The sequence below is a fragment of the Podarcis liolepis genome (assembly GCF_965112155.1).
Source record: "Podarcis liolepis genome assembly, chromosome: 4".
Classification (NCBI taxonomy): Eukaryota; Metazoa; Chordata; class Lepidosauria; order Squamata; family Lacertidae; genus Podarcis; species Podarcis liolepis.
This window is the reverse complement of record NC_139558.1, coordinates 99,793,619-99,816,388: the sequence shown is the minus strand read 5'-3', so window position 1 is coordinate 99,816,388 and position 22,770 is coordinate 99,793,619. Positions and strand designations below refer to the sequence as shown.

The 22,770-nt window shown below is 48.4% G+C and overlaps 2 protein-coding genes across 4 annotated transcripts in view; one reads left to right on the top strand and one right to left on the bottom strand.

Moving 5' to 3' along the window:
* Positions 1-12,981, bottom strand: part of XRRA1 (X-ray radiation resistance associated 1) — a 38,080-nt gene extending 25,099 nt beyond the window's left edge. The window contains exons 1-4 of one of the 2 annotated variants that reach the window (XM_083499269.1): positions 12,742-12,981; positions 8,789-9,003; positions 4,825-4,937; positions 1,461-1,618 (exon numbers count right to left, since the gene is read on the bottom strand). In XM_083499269.1, coding sequence (XP_083355395.1) covers positions 1,461-1,618; positions 4,825-4,921 — 255 coding nt within the window. In that variant the 5' untranslated portion in view covers positions 4,922-4,937; positions 8,789-9,003; positions 12,742-12,981. The remainder of the gene's footprint in view (positions 1-1,460; positions 1,619-4,824; positions 4,938-8,788; positions 9,004-12,741) is intronic. The other variant, XM_083499270.1, reaches the window with a different exon arrangement.
* SPCS2 (signal peptidase complex subunit 2) lies at positions 7,702-22,356 on the top strand. Of its 2 annotated transcripts, none has more exons than XM_083500017.1 (5): positions 7,702-7,913; positions 17,162-17,245; positions 17,455-17,615; positions 19,271-19,405; positions 22,095-22,356. In XM_083500017.1, exons 1-5 carry the CDS (start codon positions 7,764-7,766, stop codon positions 22,279-22,281), a joined length of 717 nt encoding a protein of 238 aa, XP_083356143.1. In that variant the 5' UTR covers positions 7,702-7,763; the 3' UTR covers positions 22,282-22,356. The 2 variants fall into 2 exon arrangements, with proteins under 2 accessions (XP_083356143.1, XP_083356144.1); XM_083500018.1 differs by lacking the exon at positions 7,702-7,913 and adding an exon at positions 13,146-13,300.
* The last annotated feature ends 414 nt before the right edge of the window (positions 22,357-22,770 follow it).

Sequence of the window (22,770 nt, the reverse complement as noted above, 5' to 3'; positions counted from 1 at the left end):
GTTAGATTGGTCTCAACTAGGGCCAGGGCCTTTTCAGCACTGGCCCCGACATGGCGGAACGCTCTGTCACAAGAGACCAGGGCCCTGCGGGACTTGACGTCTTTCCGCAGGGCCTGCAAGACAGAGCTGTTCCACCTGGCCTTTGGTTTGGACTCAGTCTGACCCTTATGTTTCCCTCCCCTTATGGTTTTGATCTATGGGCTACTATTAAAATGAGGCTGCATTTTAAATTGCATTTTAACCTGTATTTTAAATTGGGGTTGTTGTTTCCCCCCCCCTCTCTTTTCCCCTATTATGTTTTTACTGTGATTTTATATATTTGTGTTAGCTGCCCTGAGCCCGGCTCTGGCCAGGGTATAAATAAAATTTATTATTACTACTACTACTACTACTACTACTACTAATAATAATAATATTGCTGTGGAACTCACAGCTACAAGATGCGTCTAACTTGTAGCACCTGCCCCCCCCCCCATTGTTGGTGGACTCCAGCTCTCACTAGCATGGCCAATTCAGTTATAGCCCAGTTATAGCCCAGTTACAGCAGTTCAGTTATAGCCCAAAGCACTGGGAGCGGGCAACAGCTTGGGGAAGGTTTGCCTTCAAGAGCTGCTGCCAGTCAGAGTAGGTAGGACCCAGGAGAGAAAAGGTCCAACTCTCCCTAAGGCAGCTTTGAATTTCATTCAAGCTGAACAAGCAGGTCAATTGTGTGTCCAGGGCAGCTGTCTTCCAACTTCTTCTGCTGCGCAGACTTAGACCCTCCCTGCCTGCAGACTGTCTCGCCAGAGTGGTGCACGCTCTGGTTATCTCCCGCTTGGACTACTACAATGCGCTCGATGTGGGGCTACCTTTGAAGGTGACCCGGAAACTACAACTAATCCAGAATGCGGCAGCTAGACTGCTGACTGGGAGCAGCCGTTGAGACCATATAACAGTGGTCTTGAAAGACCTACACTGGCTCCCAGTACATTTCCGAGCACAATTCAAAGTGTTGGTGCTGACCTTTAAAGCCCTAAACGGCCTAGGTCCTGATGGAGCGTCTCCACCTCCATCGTTCTGCCCGGACACTGAGGTCCAGCTCCAAGGGCCTTCTCGCTGCGAGAAGCCAAGTTACAGGGAACCAGGCAGAGGGCCTTCTCGGTAGTGGCACCCGCCCTGTGGAACGCCCTCCCACCAGATGTCAAAGAGAATTATAACTACCAAACTTTTAGAAGACATCTGAAGGCAGCCCTGTTTAGGGAAGCTTTAAATGTTTAATAGGTTATTGTATTTTAGTGTTTTGTTGGAAGCCGCCCAGTGTGGCTGGGGAAACCCAGCCAGATGGGCGGGGTATAAATAATAAATTATTATTATTAACGTATTTGTGCGAGGATCGGCACCAGTCTCAAGCTGTACGGTCTCTTCCTTGAAGTCACTCTGCACGCACAACAGAAAAGCAACAGTACCCGAATCGTACTCACCAGCTGTGCGCCGTCGAGAGTTTTGTTGTCCAGAAGCCTGTAAGCCCCACTTGCCGTTTCTGGTCTTCTCAGCCTAACCTGGGGGGCTTTTGTCCCAAACAGCAACTCGATCTTGGTCTTCTCCGCTGTCCGGCGGGCCACTTGCCAGTGGCCAGCCCCTGAGGAGCCACGACGGAAAACGGCCAGCATCAAATCAGGAGAAAGCACACTGTGGATTTGCCACACGTGGCCTCATTCATTTATTCCTATTCATTTCATAAAATTTCTACACCGCTCCATGTGAACTTCAGTATATAAACAGCTCTGACCTGGTCGCTCCAGCCGCATGGCTTCAACCACCCTTTTTTGTTTCAGACCAAAATGAAGCCTGTTTTTCTACACCAATAGTTCAGAAACTTCTACGTTTATAATTAATAATAATAATAATAATAATAATAATAATTTTTATTTATATCCCGCCCTCCCCAGCCAAAGCCGGGCTCAGGGCGGCTAACAACAATCAAATAAACAATCAAATAATAACACATTCTAAAAATATTTCATTATAAAAATTAGTTAAAATCAAATTGATGGCAACCGATTAAACAAAATTCTGTGCAGGTTGCCAGAGGAGGGAGTCAGGCTGCGCCCTGACCAAAAGCCTGGCGGAACAACTCTGTCTTGCAGGCCCTGCGGAAAGATGTCAGGTCCCGCAGGGCCCTAGTCTCTTGTGACAGAGCATTCCACCAGTTTGGAGCCGCAGCCGAGAAGGCCCTGGCTCTAGTTGAGGCCAGCCTAACCTCTCTGAGGCCTGGGACCTTGAGGATGTTATTATTTGCAGACCGTAGGTTTCTCTGTGGGGCATACCAGGAGAGGCGGTCCCGTAGGTACGAGGGTCCTAGGCCGTATAGGGCTTTAAAGGTTAAAACCAGCACCTTAAACCTGATCCTGTACTCCACCGGGAGCCAGTGCAGCTGGTATAATACCGGATGAATGTGCTCTCGCAGCGAAGACCCCATAAGGAGTCTCGCCGCGGCATTCTGCACCCGCTGGAGTTTCTGGGTCAGTCTCAAGGGCAGCCCCACGTAGAGCGAGTTACAATAATCCAGTCTGGAGGTGACCGTCGCATGGATCACAGTGGCTAGGTCAGGACGAGAGAGATAAGGGGCCAACTGCTTAGCTTGGCGGAGATGAAAAAATGCCGCCTTTGTTATAGCTGTAATCTGCGACTCCATAGAGAGGGAGGTATCGAAGATTACACCCAAACTCTTAACGGACGGTGCTGGCACTAATTGCACCCCCGCAAGAGATGGGAGTTGCCCCCTCGATCCCATATCGTCCCGCCCCAGCCAGAGGACCTCTGTCTTCGAAGGATTTAACTTCAACCGGCTCCCACGTAACCATCCAGCCACCGCTTCCAGACATCTGGTCAGCGTGTCTGGGGCCGAGTCAGGATGGCCATCCATCAACAGATAGAGTTGGGTGTCATCAGCATACTGATGGCAACCCAGCCCAAAACTCCGGACAAGCTGGGCGAGGGGGCGCATAAAGATGTTAAAAAGCATCGGGGAGAGAATTGCACCCTGAGGCACTCCACACACCAAGGAGTGGCGTGATGACAATTCCCCCCCAAGCGCCACCCTCTGTCCCCGACCAGAGAGAAACGAGCGCAGCCATTGAAGGACTGTGCCCTGGATCCCCACGTCGGCAAGGCGGTGGTCCAGAAGTTCGTGATCGACCATGTCAAAGGCTGCTGACAGATCTAGAAGAATCAGCAGCCCTGACCCGCCTCGATCCAGCTGCCTGCGGAGATCATCTGTTAGGGCGACCAGAACCGTCTCGGTCCCATGACCAGCGCGGAAGCCGGACTGGAATGGGTCTAGAGCAGATGTTTCATCCAGAAACCTACCAAGCAACGTTTTAAACTGCCTGTGAACCTTGTCTGATTGCTGTATGGAAAACCACATGAATCTGACCTTTGAAGAGCTTTGTAAGTACACCATGACTTACTGAATGTTTGTTCTATCTCAGTGTTGGGGAAGTGGGAAACCTTGGAAAGAGATTTGAGAAGGGGACACTTTAGGACTCACTGGAAGGGCACATTCTAAAGCCTGAATCTCCACGCTTTTCTGTGCTGAGTGTTTTGCAGTGTTAAATCCCTGCTGGGGTTCCCTCACAAAAGAGTACTGTAGTTTTCGCTCCATAGCACCCATTTTTTCCCCTCCTAGAAAGTAAGGGGAAATGTCTGTGCGTATTATGGAGCGAATGCTTCCCTCTTCCGTGGCTCGCTTTGAAACAGCAAAGCGGGAGAAGAGCTGCTGAGTGGGGAGGAGAGACAGACAGAGAGCCTGCTTCTTTAAAGGAGCAAAGCGGGAGAGGAGAGGAGCCGCTTACACAAGTGTAAGCGGCTCCTGTCCGGTTGGCTCCTTTAAAGCAAGCAGGCTCTCTGTCCCTCCTCCCCACTCAGCTCGCTAAATAGCAGCAAAGCTTTTCAGCTCGCTAAGGGAGGGGGGGTGATGAGCCGGGGAGGAGGGAGAGAAGCAGAGCCTGCTTGCTTTAAAGAAGCAAAGCGGGAGAGGAGAGGAGCCTTCTCCCCTTATACCCCTCTTCTGCATTATTAGCAGCATCCTTCTCCACACACCCCACGCGTGTTCCTTCTCCCCTTAAACCCCTCTTCTGCATTATTAGCAGCATCCTTCTCCACACACCCCACGCGTGCTCCTTGTCCCTTGAGTGCTTTTCCTTCCCTCCACACTTAAAACGTGATTACAATGCACAGATCCACATAGATCCTCAGGATTTTTGCATTGGGCTACCCCACACTCACCATCAGATCACATGTCTGTGGCCACAGCATGAACCACAAAAAACATACATCCACTGTTTCGTTTATAATATTTTTTTTCTTGTTTTCCTCCTCTAAAAACTACGTGCGTGTTATGTTCCAGTGCGTGTTATAGAGCGAAAAATACAGTACTTGCCCCAAACTTGGCTTCCAGGAATCTAAAACAGGAACACTTTGCACCAGCTTAGCCTTGCCAGCTATTGGATTGCCTGCCTGCACCAAATCTGACCACAGACGGCTCTGACCTTGCCTCTTGCCTCACTCTTGTTGTGGCCTGTCCTAGCCTGGACCCTGACCTTGATCAGGTCCTGGATGTTACCCTATTGGTGTTGCTTGTGTTGAGTCCTGTGTTTACCCAGGAGCCCAAGGAGAACAGGACATCTACAGGACATCTGATGCTCCCCCCATTCCTGCCTCTAGCCTCACCCACCACTGGGGTGCAGCACCCAGGTTGCCCTTGAGGTGGGGGAAGGCCTAAGAGGGAGCCCTATTGATCTCCAGGAAATTTATTTCCACGTTATCAACGTCGGGATGGGTTACCTTCCTCGTATCTGGACCGCAAAAGACTCCGGGCCGGAAAGCAGTTGGTGGGGCAGCAGTTTCCATCGTCCAGTTTATACATTCCTTTGGTAGCCATGTTGTCATTCTAGCACCTAAAGGCAGCAGATAAAGCGATCAAAGATTTCCTAGAACAGCAAGGCTCTCGAGGCTAAATCAATGGTTTTTTTAGCACCCTAGGAAAACAGAAAGCTTCCTTATACTGAGTCACACCTCTCCTACACCAGCAGACTCTCCAAGCGTCCCTATTTTCCAGGGACAGTCCCAGATTTACAGAAGCGGTCCCAGTTTCTGATTCAATCCTGGAATGTCCCGCTTTTCCATAGGATGTCCCTGTTTTCATGACCGGCTTGTCCCATTGATTTCAATAGGTCTGATCGAAGCACAATGAATAAGTCTGGATCCAACCCAACATGTTTATATACACGTTGGGTTGGATCCAGGTTCTCTTTTTATTTAGATGTTTGATGATATTTTAAAGCCTGTTTGGATTTTGTAATGGCCATTAGCTACGCAAAAGGATGACCGACGGACTGATGCTGTTTTCTTTGTTCGGATAATCTATATACTGCTTAGCTACAACTGCCCCAGGGAGTTTTGACAATATTTCTCTGGGTGGGCCAAAGATTGGGCTCGTGTCATGAAGCTGCCTGCATCAGATCACTGGTTGACTGAATCCAGGACTGTCTGCTGTGACAGTTCACTAGGGCTGGGCGATACCTGGTTTTAAACATTGCAATATATCACGATGACTGAAATAAGGATGGAACTATGTAGAGGTGAACAGTAGTGCTGGGCAATATCTGGTTTTCAGCTTCATGGTATGCAGTGGTACCTCAGGTTACATACGCTTCAGGTTACATACGCTTCAGGTTACAGACTCCGCTAACCCAGAGATATTACCTCGGGTTAAGAACTTTGCTTCAGGATGAGAACAGAAATCGTGCAGTGGCGGTGCAGCAGCAGCAGGAGGAGGCCCCATTAGCTAAAGTGGTGCTTCAGGTTAAGAAGAGTGTTATTATTTGATTGTTTATTTGATTGTTGTTAGCCGCCCTGAGCCCGGCTTTGGCTGGGGAGGGCGGGATATAAATAAAAATTATTATTATTATTATTATTATTATTAGGTTTAGAACAGACCTCCAGAATGAATTAAGTTCTTAACCCGAGGTACCATTGTATCACCATCTAAACATTGTGATATACTGATATATCACAATGTCTGAAATAAGGATGGAGCTGGTTTTCAACTTTGTGATATATCACTAGATAAACATTGCTATATCCTGATATATCACTGTCTGAAATAAGGATGGAGCTATGTAGAACCATTGGCTGGCTTCATGGTTTTTCCCACATTCCGATTTTTGCATAGCACACATACACACACACATCATGATTCATGATATATTCTCAGGTCAAGAATTATGAAACCGACATCACAATATGGATTTCAAACCGGTTAGGGATGCTATATAGATACATTGACCACCCCACTGCCCAAAGCCTTTGCCAGCCCTGATGCCCGGGACCCTTCTTCTAAATGGGAGGTGCCAGGGATCTGCCACTCAGCTGCAGACCCTCAAACTCACAAGCATGAGAAAATGTGCATGGCACTGATCGAATCTTTAGGGGCCTGGCAAAGTGGGCATGTACTTGGGGTTCTCACGTTTGCATGATTCCCTTCTCCGAGGAGCGCAGGGTACAGATGGAGCTGTCATTCTTTCCTCTCAAACAGTCTCAAGCCCTTATGATGGGGCTTGTGTAGAGGTCAATAGAGGTGTAATATTCTGCTTCCGGTCACAAGGACTGTTCTGTTTCCAGTATCAGAGGCCATATGTTGTTGAATCCCAGTTGCTTGGAATCGCAAGTGGGGAGAGGTCCATTGTACCCAGTTCCTATTGGTGCCACTGTGGTCTAAACCACCGAGCCTCTTGGGCTTGCCGATCAGAAGGCCGGCGGTTTGAATCCGCACAACGGAGCGAGCTCCCGTTGCTCAGTCCCTGCTCCTGCCAACCTAGCAGTTCGAAAGCACACCAGTGCAAGTAGATAAATAGGTACCACTGTGATGGGAAGGTAAACAGCATTTCTGTGCACCCTGGCACTCATCTCGGTCCTCTGTGCAGCAGAAGCGGTTTAGTCATGATGACAACATGACCCGGAAAGCTGTCTGTGGACAAATGCCGGCTCAGGCGGGCCAGGGCAGAAAGAAAATGACTTGCTCCAAGGCAGCCAGGGGAATGTATGCCTGATCAGGGGTTTGAATCCAAGCCTTCCAAATTCAAGTCCAATGCTCCATTCAGCTATCCCACACGGGGCCTTGTCTACCGCCAGTCGTTCCAAAACTTGCATTACAATGCAAGAAGAGGCTGCTGGATCAGGCCAATGGCCCATCGAGTGCAACATCCTGTCCTCCCAGTGGCCAGCCAGATACTTACTGGGAAGACCACCAGTAAGGTAAAAAGGTAAAGGACCCCTGGACGGTTAAGTCCAGTCAAAGGCGACTATGGGGTTGCGGCACTCATCTTGCTTTAGGCTGAGGGAGCCACCATTTGTCCACAGACAGCTCGGTGGTTTAGACCACAGCGGGACCAGTAGGAACTGGGTACAATGGACCTCTCCCCACTTGCGATTCCAAGCAACTGGGATTCAACAACATATGGCCTCTGATACTGGAAACAGAACAGTCCTTGTGGCCGGAAGCATAATATTACACCTCTATTGACCTCTACACAAGCCCCATCATAAGGGCTTGCGACTTTATGTACTGCTGCTGCTCTAAGTATACCCATGTGATGTCTTTGCTTAGCAAAGCAGCCTTGCTTCTGTGACACAACACAAAGGCCCCCTTCCCGCCAGCCCCCTCTGCAGAGGGGCAGAGCCCAGCAAGCACCATGGCATCGCGGCAGTGAGGACGATCAGCGATGCGGGTGACACATGGGGACGTGAGGGTTAACATCAAGCTGAAGCCATGGTGCAACATTCCCAGAGAACGCCAACAAGAAAAGACCTTCTCTTCGCCGTTGCCTTGCACCAGCAACGGAACAAGGAGGAACCATGGCAGGGGACGTGAGGTATAGCCAGGAGTGTCGCAAGGTTCAGCCTCGTTTGTTTAGAAGTCGCGGGCTGACCCCCAAAAATCACGTCTTGCCTTGATGGTTTGGGCCTTATCAGATTAGCACCCCATCTTTCCCCAAAGGCACAGTGGTGGTGCGCTGAAGGCTCATCCCCTTCCGTCTGCCTGTGTGTGAGAGCCAGTGTGGTGTAGTGGTTAGAGCATCAGACTAAGACCTGGGAGACCAGGGTTCGAATATCCACTCCGCCATGATGAAGCTCGCTGGGTGTGTGACCTTGGGCCAGTCATTGCCTCAGCTGAACCTACTTCACAGCATGTTTTGTGGGGATTAAATGAGCAGGGGAATCTCGTATGCCATTGAGAGGTCCTTAGAGGGGAGGAAGGAGGTATATAAATACAATATATAATAAAATATATACGGGGTCTTCGCTGCAAGATCACATTCACCAGGTGCTATACCAGCTGCACTGGCTCCCGGTGGAGTGCAGGATCAGGTTTAAGGTTTTAACCTTTAAAGCCCTATACGGCCTAGGACCCACATACCTACGGGACCGCCTCTCCTGGTATGCCCCACAGAGGACCTTACGGTCTTCAAATAAAAACATCTTGGAGGTCCCGGGCCACAGGGAGGTTAGGCTGGCCTCAACCAGGGCCAGGGCTTTTTCGGCCGTGGCCCCGATCTGGTGGAACGCTCTGTCACAAGAGACTAGGGCCCTGCAGGACTTGACATCTTTCCGCAGGGCCTGCAAGACAGCTGTTCCACCAGGCCTTTGGCCAAGGCACAGTCTGACCCCCTCCTTCTGTAAACCTCATAGAACTCTAGCCCAATGGTTGTCATTAATTCGAGGCAGAGGACTGTTCCAGATTTCGTACCTTAAGAAACGCTGTAGGAATCTTCACATAAAATCCCGTTCCTTAAACTTCACACCACAGCTTTAGCGTTGGAAACAGAGTTCAGGAGCTGGAGGCTGCACAGACAGGAGCAAAGCTGATTCTCGATAACTGGAGTCAAAGCAGGCCAGGACCAGTGTTTCTGCAGGACACGCTGCGACTTCCTCCCGTTGCAAATCAATGGTTGCCATTCATTCCTTGAAAGAAAAACCATGGTCTGCTCTCGGAAACACCATTATGCCCTCCACGCTGGGTCCTTAAATGAAATGCTTTATTTTTTAGCATATAATGGGGGGCAGGAAGAGGAAGGGCCGTAGCCCAGGGGCCCACCAACGGCTTTGCCTGCAGAAATCTATCCACAATGGCATCTGCTTCCTATGTATGTTTTTTCAAGATTAGGGCTCTGTTTATTTATTTACTTATTGCATTTACATCCCACATTTTTCTTCAAGGAGAAAATGCTTCTCCCACTCATCATTTAATTCCCACAACAACCCTTCAGGGTAGGGTAGGCTGAGAGGCAGTGAGCTTCATGGCCATGTAGGGCTTTGAACCCCCGTTTCCCAAGTCATAGTATGACACTCTAACCACTACACCACACTGCCTCAAGCGTGGGGTACTTGAACACTTTGCCCCTGCCCTCCCCCTCCAGTCCTGATTACAGTGGACGCTTGGGTTGCAAACGTGATTTGTGCGGGAAGCACATTTGCAACCCGCAGCGCCGCGTCTGCGCACACGTGGGTCGCGATTCGATGCTTCTGCACATGCGCAAAGTGGGATTTAGCGCTTCTGCACAGAAACCCGGAAGTAACCTGTTCCGGTACTTCCGAGTTTGGTGCAACCCGAAGCGTCTGTAACCCGAGATATGACTGTAATAATAATAATAATAATAATAATAAATCGTGCAACCCGAAGCGTCTGCAACCCGAGATATGACTGTACAGTGTTACCTCAGGTTACATACGCTTCAGGGTACAGACTCCGCTAACCCAGAAATAGTGCTTCAGGTTAAGAACTTTGCTTCAGGATAAGAACAGAAATTGGGCTCCGGCGGCGCAGCAGCAGCAGGAGGCCCCATTAGCTAAAGTGGTGCTTCAGGTTAAGAACAGTTTCAGGTTAAGAACAGACCTCCAGAACGAATTAAGTACTTAACCTGAGGTACCACTGTACAGTGGTGCCTCGCAAGACGAAATTAATCCGTTCCGCGAGTCTCTTTGTCTTGCGGTTTTTTCGTCTTGCGAAGCACGGCTATTAGCGGCTTAGCGGCTATTAGCGGCTTAGCGGCTTTAAGAAAAAGGAAACAAACTCCCAAGAACTCGCAAGACGTTTCATCTTGCAAAGCAAGCCCATAGGGAAATTCGTCTTGCGGAACGACTCAAAAACCAGAAAACTCTTTCATCTAGCGAGTTTTTCGTCTTGCGAGGCATTCGTCTTGCGGGGCACCACTGTATTATTATTTTTTTGAGGGGGGCAACACATCAGCAACCTGCACAGGGAAAATGCAGCCTCTCCCATTTGCTTCAGTTGCATCAGCCAGGCACCCCTCCCTCCTTCCTTCTCACTCTCTCTCTCACAATCATAGGACCGTAGTTGGAAGGGGCCTTGAGGGTCATCTAGTCCAACCCCCCTGCAATGCAGGAATCTTCTGCCCAACAAGGGGCTCGGACCCACGACCCTCTTTGTGCTCTGCGGACTGAGCTACCCACACCTCTCCAACTACAATTCGACCTTCCAGGCACCCCACAGCTGCCATGAGGACTGGAAGCTTTTTTGCAAGCTTACAATCCTTGCCTTTCCATCTCACACACCCTCCAGAGTCCTGGAGTATGATCCCAGCCCCTTCCCTTATCCCATTTTATCTTCTCATTAACCCTGCGAGGTAGTGCCTTGGGCTGCTGAGAGAGAAACAGAAAGAGAGAGAAATGTAGATATGACTGGCCCATTTTATCTTCACACTGTAGGCTCGCCACCTGTCTTGCATAATACAGGATTGTCCCATATTTCGATGTAAAATGCTACATCCTTTATTGATACAGTTTTGTCCTACATATGTTTGAAAGGATGTGCAAAAGGTCATGTATTTAAGTTTTGGGTAGCCAAGCACAGGTAGATTTACACATTCACGTGTGTGTGTGTGTGTGTGTGTGTGTGTGACAAATTCCAGAGGGGCCACCCTGTTGGCTGCAATAGATTGTACTTGATTGCTTTGAAGTCAATTCAGCACCAGGTGGGGAAACCCCCCCCCCATGGATGTAGCCAGCGGGGAGCAGGGGGGCAGCTGCCCCCACCTAAATCAAGTAAATAAATAAAAATTTAACAAAAGTAGAAATTGTAGAAAGATTTTGACATATTTTTCTGAGCCCTTGGGGTCAAAAGAAAGTACCGTAATTTAAAACAACTCTTGTTGAGACATTTCACTCTGAATCTGCTAGCTATGCCCAAGGTGACAACACTGCTTCGCAGCCACCCAGTGCCTGGGGCTGCTGAGAAAGAAATAGAAAGAGAGAGACAGAGAAAGATAGATAGATAGATACGATAGATGAGAGAATGACTGGCCTGTTGTATCTTCACGCAACCCTGTGAGGTGGTGTCTTGGGCTGCTGAGAAATAGAAACAGAAAGGAAGAGAGAGAAATATATATACGGCTGGCCCGTTTTATTTCCACAGCACTCCTGTGAGGTAGTCCCTTGGGCTGCTGTGAAAGAAATAGAAATATAGATAGATAATAGACATATATACAGAAATAGATAGATGATAGATAGATATGGCTGGCTCATGTTGCTGATAAATAAATAGAAATATAGATAGATAATAGATATATAGATACGGAAATAGATATAGATAGATAGATAGATAGATAGATAGATAGATAGATAGATAGATATGGCTGGCTCATTTTGTCTTCACAGCACCCCTGCGAGGTAGTCCTTTGGGTTGCTGATAAAGAAATGGAAATATATAGATATATAGATATTTATCTATTTATCTATTTATCTATTTATATATATATAGATAGATAATAGATATATAGATACGGAAATAGATAGATAGATAGATATGGCTGGCCCATTTTATTTCCACAGCACCCCTGCAAGGTAGTCCCTTGGGCTGCCAAGAAAGAAATAGAAATAGAAAAAGAAAACATAAACATAGACATAGATAGACAGATAGATAGATAGATAGATAGATAGATAGATAGATAGATAGATATGGCTGACCCATTTTGTCTTCACAGCACCCCTATGAGGTAGTCCATTGGGTTGCTGATAAAGAAATAGAAATATAGATACATAATAGATATATAGATACGGAAATAGATAGATAGATAGATAGATAGATAGATAGATAGATATGGCTGGCTCATTTTGTCTTCACAGCACCCCTATGAGGTAGTCCATTGGGTTGCTGATAAAGAAATAGAAATATAGATAGATAATAGATATATAGATACAGAAACAGATAGATAGATATGGCTGGCCCATTTTGTCTTCACAGCAACCCTATGAGGTAGTACCTTGGGCTGCTAAGAAAGAAATAGTAATAGAAAACATAGTCATAGACATGGAAATAGATAGATAGATAGATAGATAGATAGATAGATAGATAGATAGATATGGCTGGCTCATTTTGTCTTCACACCACTCCTGTGAGGTAGTCCCTTGGGCTGCTGAGGAAGAATGAGAGAGAGCAGCATCTCTGCCTGGTCCCCAACCCCCCCCCCCCCAGCCATCTTCACAGCAGAGTGGGGATTGAGGGCAGGCCTGGGACTCTGCACCCTGAGCCCGACCCCCTCACCTGTCCGGGGTCACCTGTCCAGGTGTGAGGCAGCATTGGGGGGTGGAGAAGCCATAGAGGCCGAAGACCTCCAAGGGCTAGAAAGGCGGGGACAGAGAGAGAAAGAGGGGGGGTTGTTTTCATTCTCTACCACGCTTTACCTGGCCTTTGCCCCGCAGCAGTCAGGCTACTCCGCCCCCTCCGGAGCAAGACCACCCCCCACCCCCCGCTCGCCTTCTTTCCCTTCCCCCTTTACGAGGAGGCCCCGGTTCCCATGTCCTCGCCCGGCCACGCGGTTGCCACGGTAACGAGGAAGCCGGAAGCCGGGGGGGAACTACGCCTCCCAGAATGCCACGCGGGGCGGCGGCGAAGGAGAATGCGGGCCATTGTCGCGCAGGGCACGCCTAGTTCTTCCCAGAATTCCACAGTCCATTTTTAAAAAACAACAGGCAACCCCCCCAATGCGCACGCGCGCACGCGCCGGCCTGTCTCTCTCTCTCTCTCTCTCTCTCTCTCTCTCTCTCTCTCTCTCTCCACCCCGCGGCCGCGTTCCAAACTACCAATCCCGCCGTCCCTTGCGCGCCCCGTTCCTCCCGCTGCCGGCCAATCAGCGGCGAACAGGTCGCTAAGCAGGGAGGAGGAGGCAAGATGGCGGCGAAAGGCGGCGGCGCTGGAGGAGGAGGTGGCGGCGGCGCTAACAAGAACGGGATATTGGACAAGGTGGACCGGGCTAAGCGGGCTGGGGTCGTTCTGCTTCGAGGGACCCGGGCGGGAAGGGCCTCGGCGAGGGAGGAGGGAGCAAAAAACAAAAACACGCGCGCGTGCCTGGGCGAAGGCAGTGGCGGGGAGTTCCGTAGGCTAAGGAACGTTTCCGAGCGCAATTCAAAGTGTTGGTGCCGACCTTGAAAGCCCTAAACGGCCTCTGTCCAGTAGATCTGAAGGAGCGTCTCCACCCCCATCGTTCAGCCCAGACACTGAGGTCCAGCTCCAAGGGCCTTCTGGCAGCTCCCTCCCTGCGAGAAGTGAGGTTACAGGGAACCAGGCAGAGGGCCTTCTCGGTGGTGGCACCCGCCCTGTGAAACGCCCTCCCAGCAGATGTCAAGGCAATAAACAACTATTTTACTTTTAAAAGACAACAGAAGGCGGTCCTGTTTAGGGAGGTTTTTAATGTCTGGTGCTGTATTGTTTTTAATATTCAGTTGGAAGCCGCCCAGAGTGCCTGGGGAAACCCAGGCAGATGAGCGGAGTATAAATAATAAATTATTATTATTAGGCTCCATCCATCTATTCCCAGATGAGCCACAATGCAGCTTTTCCCCTCCCCCCAATTCCCGGTTCTTCACGCCGTTAGCGCGCGGAACTCACTGTCTCAAGAGTTAGGGATCTTTCGCCCAATGTGGGGCTCCAGCCCACGACCCTGAGAGCAACAGCCTTGTGCTCTACCCACTGAGCTCTCGTGTCACTGCTATCATGTCAGGATGCTGGGCGGGGGATTAGGGGGTGTCCTTTGGCCTGACCCAGCTGCAGGGCTCTTCTTGTGTTCCTTGATGTCATTGGGGGCCACCAGCTGTGTTGGCTTTGAAAGAGGGGTGTTCATAGAGGAGGAGGCAGGCTGTGCTCTTCCTCCCCTGCAGTATTTCTGTGCACAAAATAATAATAATAATAATAATAATTATTATTATTATTATTATTTGTACCCCACCCATATGGTTGAATTTCCCCAGCCACTTTGGGCGGCTTCCAACAAGGATTAAAAATACATTAAAATTTCACACATTAAAAACTTCCCTGAACAAGAAGAAGGTTATTGACAAGCTGGAAGGTGTGCAAGGAAGGGCGACTAAGATAATCAGGGGTTTGGAAACTCAGCCTTATGAGGAACAGTTGAAGGAGCTTGGGATGTTTAGCCTGGGAAAGAGGAGACTAATAATAATAATAATAATAATAATAATAATAATAATAATAATTTATTTGTACCCCGCCCATCTGGCTGGGTTTCCCCAGCCACTCTGGGCGGCTTCCATAGAAACCAAAAATACAGTAAAATATCACAGATTAAAAACTTCCCTGAACAGGGCTGCCTTAAGATGTCTTCTGAATGTCAGGTAGTTGTTTATTTCCTCGACATCTGATGGGAGGGCGTTCCACAGGGTGGGCGCCACTACCAAGAAGGCCCTCTGCCTGGTTCCCTGTAGCTTTGCTTTTTGCAGTGAGGGAACCACCAGAAGGCCCTTGGCGCTGGACCTCAGTGGCGCTGGACCTCAGAGGAGATGTGTTAGTTGTCGTCAAATATATGAAGGGACATCATTTGAAAGATGGAGCAAGCTTGTCTTCTTCAGCTCTGGAGGGTAAGACTCGAACCCATGGCTAGAAAAGAAAGGCAAATCCTGACTAAACATCAGGAAGAACTTTCTGATGGTGAGAGCTGTCAGTATCACCTACACTGATTGGCAGCTGCTCTCCAGGGTTTCAGGCTAGGGACTCGCACAGCCCTAGACTTCCAGAGTCTTGAAGAAATCTGAATTGTTGCCGTCCTGCGTAGGATTATATTATATTATTCACAGGAAGGCTTGCTTTCTGTCTCCCGTGTTGGAAAGGGATGGATTCAGAATTCCCTTTGAACCTTGGGCAGTTGAAACGCTCCCACTGTCTCAAGAAGGATGATGTGTACTTTAAGTGGGGCGATGTGTGTCTCTGTTTTAGAGTTGTAGCGAGTAACAGGAAGCAACCTGCAGAAATGGAAGGAGGAAGGAAGTTCATGGCTTAGCCTCTGACCGCTAGGCCACATTAGCTCTTAGTATCTTTATTAGGCAGGGCTCTATTCAGTCATACTCGGGAGTAGGAATTGAGGGACGTGACTAACTTCGATCTGTGCATTACAGCAAGTAAAACTTCATTTAATACAGCCTAGGGCTTATGCTTCAAGCTTATGCATCTTTCCAAAAGCCTGTGTTGATTCCTGCTACAATGTTCCACAAACATATGTATGTTAACAACTGTTTATAACCAAATGTGGGGGAGAGTTTTTTGTTTGAACATGCAAAATGGATCATTTCACCCTGTATTTTCTCTGTGCCTGGGGAGAGGGGCTTCCACTCTTTGTCCAAGCACAGTCGTGCTCCATTCTTCTTCTTGTGGTGTGTGTGTGGCATGGTCCCAACCTGGCTGTGCTCACAAGCAAACACCCTGTAGCATAAAATGAAGCGCGTCAGGGCTGAAGACATCAACACCACATCTTGTTTGGCCTATGGGGGTCGTTTAACCAGCCTATGGACCCCTGCCGCCTGCTCGGGGACCCCCGCTGCCCGCTCAGAGCAGGGACCGCCTTCTGCGACACTAGCCGATTTCCCATTGGCTGCAGGAAGCTGCGCATGCATCCTCTGCGCCAGAAGGGGCGCCAGAAATAGTGTTTTTGCCCGCTCGCACACTCTAGCCCACCGCGGTGTCTGCGGGACCGCACACTCTAGCCCAAGCCACAAAAACTTTGCCAACCCCTGTGCTAGAGCCTGGGATCTTGGAAAGACTCGTGATCTGCCTGCCTCTGAGCTGTGGCTTCCCCTGTTGTAATGGTCAGTGTTATAGGGTTCTCCCTGACATGTGAGGTCCATCGATCAAACCCTGACTGCAGGAGAAACTATTACAGTGGTACCTCGGGTTAAGTACTTACCGTATTTTTTGCTCTATAAGACTCACTTTTTCCCTCCTAAAAAGTAAGGGGAAATGTGTGTGCGTCTTATGGAGCGAATGCAGGCTGCGCGGCTATCCCAGAAGCCAGAACAGCAAGAGGGATTGCTGCTTTCACTGCACAGCGATCCCTCTTGCTGTTCTGGCTTCTGGGATTCAGAATATTTTTTTTCTTGTTTTCCTCCTCCAAAAACTAGGTGCGTCTTGTGGTCTGGTGCGTCTTATAGAGTGAAAAATACGGTAATTCATTCCAGAGGTCTGTTCTTAACCTGAAACTGTTCTTAACTTGAAGCACCACTTTAGCTAATTGGGCCTCCTGCTGCTGCCGTGCCACCGGAGCACAATTTCTGTTCTCATCCCGAAGCAAAGTTCTTAAACCGAGGTACTATTTCTGGGTTAGCGGAGTCTGTAACCTGAAGCGTATGTAACCCGAGGTACCACTGTGTAGACATTTCACATGGTCTGTATCCAGCTAAGTCATACACAAGATAAGCCCATTGAAATCAGTGGGCTTGCATTAGTCATGGCTAACTTAAGCCCATTGGTTTTAGTGTGTCTCCCCTCGAGTAGGACCTTGTTGGATGTAATCCAGTGTATTTATCGTCACGTTTAATTGCAGGCAGAGGAATTTGGCAAGCTGCACCCGGTGTTCCTCTCTGCAACACAAATTATTCCGTCGCTGTCAGCGTTGCACATTTCAGGAGCGCTGCGCTGAAAACATTCACTGGGCCCCAAATTGGAAATGGTTTGGGAGCCAACCAGATGCTGCTGTTGACATAGAAGAGATGATTATAAATTTAACAGACGCACAAGATGAGCGACCGCTTTCACCTGCGATAATGGAGGTGCACTCATTGATGCAACTCTTGCTTGTGTTTTTGTTCCTTTATCTCACAGTGGAAGATTGATGACAAACCTGTAAAAGTGGACAAGTGGGATGGTTCAGCCGTGAAGAACTCGTTGGACGATTCCGCAAAAAAGGTACCATTTCCCCTCCCTTGTGGAATAGCCGGGTATTTCCTTCGTGGTTTTGCAGGCTTCGTTACTCCTTGCTAGCCCCCTCAGCAGTCAGTTGGGGAATACTTTGCTAAATTCCTGCATCTCTCCATCGCTCTGATCCTATGACTCCTCAAGGTCTAGATCAGGTTTGCTCTTTCCTTTGTTAAAGGCGCTTCTTTCCCCCCCTCTAGGTTCTGTTGGAAAAGTACAAGTACGTGGAGAACTTCTGCCTGATAGATGGCCGCCTTGTTATCTGCACAATCTCTTGCCTCTTCGCCATCGTGGCTTTAATATGGGATTACCTTCACCCCTTCCCCGAATCCAAGCCAGTTCTTGCAGTCTGTGTTGTATCATATCCTTTTTTGGTGTGGGGGCTTCATACTCCCCCAAGCGTTCATTCCCCTTCATTGCTTGGTTGCCGAAATCAGATCTAGCCTGCCCTTAAGAGGGTGTCTTGTCAAAGCTGCCCCCACCCCGCTTGCACAAGATGGAAAGTGCAATTTTGGAAAGACCTGGGATAGCTCAACTGGTAGAGCATTAGACTCTTAATCTCAGGTTTGTGGGTTCGAGCCCCACGTTGGGCAAAGATTCCTGCATTGCAAACGGTTGAACTACAGTTGCAATCAAAATTATTCAGCTCCCATTGCAAATCGGGTTTATTATCAAAACATTATAGGCTTTCAGCTGTTTGCAATGGGCAAATCAAACAAAAGCAATTGAAATACAGTGGTACCTTGGTTTACAACCATAATCCGTTCAGGAGGTCCGGTTGTAAACCAAAACAGGTTGTAACCCAAGATGTGCTTTCGCATTTTGGGGCCTCCAAAAAACATGGGTTGTAATTTTTTTTAAAAAATGGGTTGCAATCCTAAAAAAGAGGACATGCACTTCTGGGTTTGACGTGGCTGTAATCCAAAATGGTTGTAATCCAAAGCGGTTGCAAACCAAGGTACCACTGTAGCTCAACACATGCTTTAAGTGGTTTCCCCAGATTCTGCTGAAAATGGTACCTCGGTTTAAGAACAGCCCCGTTTACGAACGATTTGGTTTACGAACTCTGCAAAACCGGAAGTAGTGTCCCAGTTTGCGAACTTTACCTCGGTCTAAGAATGGAATCCGAATGGTGGAAGGGCACCAGCCGCGGGAGGCCTCATTAGGTAAAGCGTGCCTCATTTTAAGAACGGTTTCGGGTTAAGAACAAACTTCTGGAACGGATTAAGTTCGTAAACTGAGGTACCACTATACGTTGATATTCACTAGAATGTCAAACGCAATGGCATATAAAGCAAACAACAACAATGAAATATAAATAATAATAATAAATGTCCAGTAGCACCTTAGAGACCGCCACCCAAGAGTCGTCCGCGACTGGACCTAATGGTCAGGGGTCCCTTTAAGTTTGTTCATGGTATGAGTTTTCATGTGCATGCACACTTCTTCAGATACTGAAGAATACTGGAGGTATCTGAAGAAGTGTGCATGCACACAAAAGTTCCTACCAAGAACAAACTTAGTTGGTCTCTAAGGTGCTACTGGACATTTTGTAAATTTATTTTTATATATTTCTACTGCGTCAGACCAACATGGCTACCTACCTGAATCAACAACACTTGAATTCATCAAGACAAGTCAATGAAGTCGTAGTAATACATAGAATTGCCAAGATACTTCCTAATCACATGGAACCTTACTCCAGAACCCTGTCCACACAAGAGGAAAGGCCACACTGCTGGGGAAAACCCCTTTCTGATTTCTTGCGATTTTGTATAGGATTGCAGAGTTGGAAGGGATCCAGAGCATCATCTAGTCCACACCCCCCCCAAAAAATGCAGCTTTGCTAATGGGATATAGCTTAAATCGTGGTGGAGGGAAGTCAGAATGATGGACAACGTGGCTTTTAGTAGGGCAATAATTCTCTGTAGAGAGCAGGCTGACTCTTACCGCCACTCTGTCGCCGCGTGCTCCAGTCTCCAGCCACCGACTCTCTTTTCCTTAATGTCTCCCCACGTATTTTGTTATGATGGGGATTCTGACCATCTATACCTCGTATAAGGAGAAGAGCATCTTCCTGGTAGCACATAGGAAAGATCCAGCTGGAATGGATCCCGATGACATCTGGCAGCTTTCCTCGAGTCTGAAAAGGTACCAGCCTCTTCTCTCCCCTCCCGCCCCTGGGAGAAACCTTGGAACACGGTGTTCAGGGCTTTTGAGTATTCTCGCCATTTCTGTATTTGTACCCCGCAGCTGTAGGGGCTGGTTTCGGCTATTGAATTGGGCGCCCTGAGAATCTCGGCGGTCATTTGTTTCTGGAGGAAACACAAGTTTCTAGCCCTGGATGTTGCACATGTAGCTCAGAGGCGAAGCGCCTGTCTTGCAGGCAGACGATCTCTGCTTCCATGCCTGGCATCTCCCAGCAGGGCTCACCAGGACCCATCTGAAACACTAGGGAGCTGCTGCCTGTTAGTGTAGACAGTACTGAGCTATATGGACCCAGTAGTCTGACACTGTGTTCTTGCATAAGCTGAAACAGCGTAAGCCAGAGGTGGGCAGCTGAGCAGAGTTTCCAAGGTATAGGAGGGGAGGTTCTGAGATTTGCCTATTTCCTTGGCGACCAGAATAAATTGGGCCAGGCATAGGCAAACTCGGCCCTCCAGATGTTTTGACACTACAGTTCCCATCATCCCTGACCACTGATCCTGTTAGCTAGGGATGGTGGGAGTTGTAGTCCCCAAACATCTGGAGGGCCAAGTTTGCCTATGCCTGAATTGGGCCCAGTAAGCAAACATGGTGCAGCTCTAGTTAATTCACAGAGTTCGCTCAGGCCACGAATGCTGCTCCTTGGTGCAGAAGTAATGTCTCCCCGGCAGAGCATGCACGGCCATGCCTTGCTATCCTCAGTTCCCCATTTCTGCACTCTTCCCGTTTGCCAGCTGTGCCACCTCATTTATTTATTCTATTTATTAAATTTATATACAGCCCTTCATCAATAGATCTCGGGGCAGAATAAAATGCAGGTTAAAGGTAAAGGGACCCCTGACCATTAGGTCCAGTCGTGGCCGACTCTGGGGTTGCGGCACTCATCACGCTTTATTGGCTAAGGGAGCCGGCGTACAGCTTCTGGGTCATGTGGCCAGCATGACGAAGCCACTTCTGGCGAACCAAAGCAGCGCACGGAAACGCCATTTACCTTCCCGCTGGTGCGGTACCTATTTATCTACTTGCACTTTGACGTGCTTTTGAACTGCTAGGTGGGCAGGAACAGGGACCGAGCAACGGGAACTCACCCCGTCGCGGGGATTTGAACCGCAGACCTTCTGATCGGCAAGCTCTAGGATCTCTGGTTTAACACACAGCGCCGCCCGCGTCCCTTAAAATACAGGTTAACAACAAGTAAATTAAGTAAAACCAAACAATAACACCCACTTCCCACAGACACATTCATTAGGCTATAGAATATTAATCTGCCCAAGGCCTGGTTGAAGAGGAACATTTTTGCCTGGCGCCTAAAGATCAGTGGTACCTTGGTTTTTGAACAGAATGCATTCCAGGAGTCTGTTTGACTCCTGGAACCGTCCAAAAACTAAAGCACGGCTTCCGATTGGCCGCAGCCAATCGGAAGCTGTGCCGGACATTCGGCTTCCGAAAATCGTTTGAAAACCTGGACACTTGCCTTGGGGTTTCGATCATTCAGGAGCCAAGGCATTTGGCCTCCAAGGTACGACTGTATATAGAAGAGCACTCCGCCAATGGGGAGCCACTGCAGAAAAGGCCCTGTTCCTGTGTTGCCACCCTCTGGACTTCACATGGAGGAGGCACACAACGAAGGGCCTTGTGATGAATGCAGAGTCCAGGATGGTTTATATAAAGAAAGGTGGTCCTTGAGGTATTGCGCTTGTAAGACCTTAAAGGAACCTTAACCTCGCCGTTGCAGAGTATAGCAGCCAAACGTTGCCCTCACAGCCCTGCAGACTGCCTCGCCGCTAATTCTTCAGATTAAGCACTTGAAACACGATCACCGTTATCCCTAAGAAAACATAGGGACAGTTTGAAACAGATAATTCTTGGCTTTGCAGGATCACGCTGCTGAAAGCTTGTTCTTCACCACAGTGCTAAACTGGAGGTAGGAGGCTTTTGCCCAGGGAAAGCTGCTTGCAGAAAAATCCCTTCCACGTACAGAGCTAGGATTTGCTCTTTCGGGCTAATTTTCTATGAGGACAGTGGGAACTGCTTGTGGAAAATCATGTTGGCCTTCTCCTCTTGCCCCTGGAATGGTTCAGCCTTCCCAATTGAGAGTCGGGCTGAACTATCACAAGTTATTGAGTGCTATTAGGTTGGCTATGCCCTTTTTAAAAGTGTTGGGGGGGTGTTATTGGGTTGTTTTTCATTATGTATTTTGTGTTTTTTTATATTGTGATTTTATGTTGTAACCACCCTGAGACCTAGAGGCTTAGGATGGTATACCAATTTAATAAATAATAATAATAGCAACAATACCAGTTTCTGGAAATCAGAATCCTGCTTGCAGGATTCCCAAAATCTCCTGATTTCCCAAAGTCTCCTGATTGGCCACTGTGAAAACAGGATGCTGGACTCAATAAGCAGTGCAGGGCGTCTAGTGAGATTCTGATCCGTTTAACCAGACTAATATAATAATAATTTATACCCCACCCATCTGGCTGGGTTTCCCCAGCCACTCTGGGAGGCTCCCAACAAAATATTAAAAATACAATAAAACATCAGAACTATTAGGTTCAGCTCTGTAATGCAGCTGCAAGCAGAATTTAAATGGCTTGACCTCCAGCTCTCTCTGCTCCTGCAACCATCTCTCTAGGTTTGACGACAAATACACCCTGAAGATGACATTCATCAGCGGCAGAACCAGGCAGCAGAGGGAGGCGGAATTCACCATGTCCATCGCCAAATTCTTCGACTGCAACGGCACCTTAGTCATGGAAGCCTTTGAGCCAGAAGTCTCCAAGCTTCACGACAGCCTGCTCACAGAGAGGAAGATAAAGTAGGAGGCTCCGTCCGGCGTCCACCTTACCCGCTGGGCTCATGCTGAGTTTAAGCCAATAAAGCAAAATAGCAACGAATGTTAGCCTCTGTTTTTGTCCTGAGATCTCTCTCTTTCTCTTTCTCTTTCTCTTTCTGTTCTTCCTTTCTCTGTCTCTCTCCAGAGGTGGGGAGAAAAGATTTTAAATTTCAGACATACAAAACAGATGCAAAGATCCAGCCAGGATTCGCTTTGCCTTGCTTTGAGAACGTCTTCAACCTGCTCCATCAGATTCCTTTGCTCCTATGAAGGTGGACCTGCTAAGGACTCTCAGAAGCGGGGAGTTTGCATAACCCTCTGTAGAATTATTTTTATTTTAAGCTGGCAACTGCTTTAGGCGGCAACCCTGCACCACGCAGCATTTATCACAAAAGCTCTGCTGAATTAATTTTTGTCTTGGCTGCTGGCTGCAAAAGGATTCTTAGTTTTTATGTTAGGGATTCAAGACAGGACT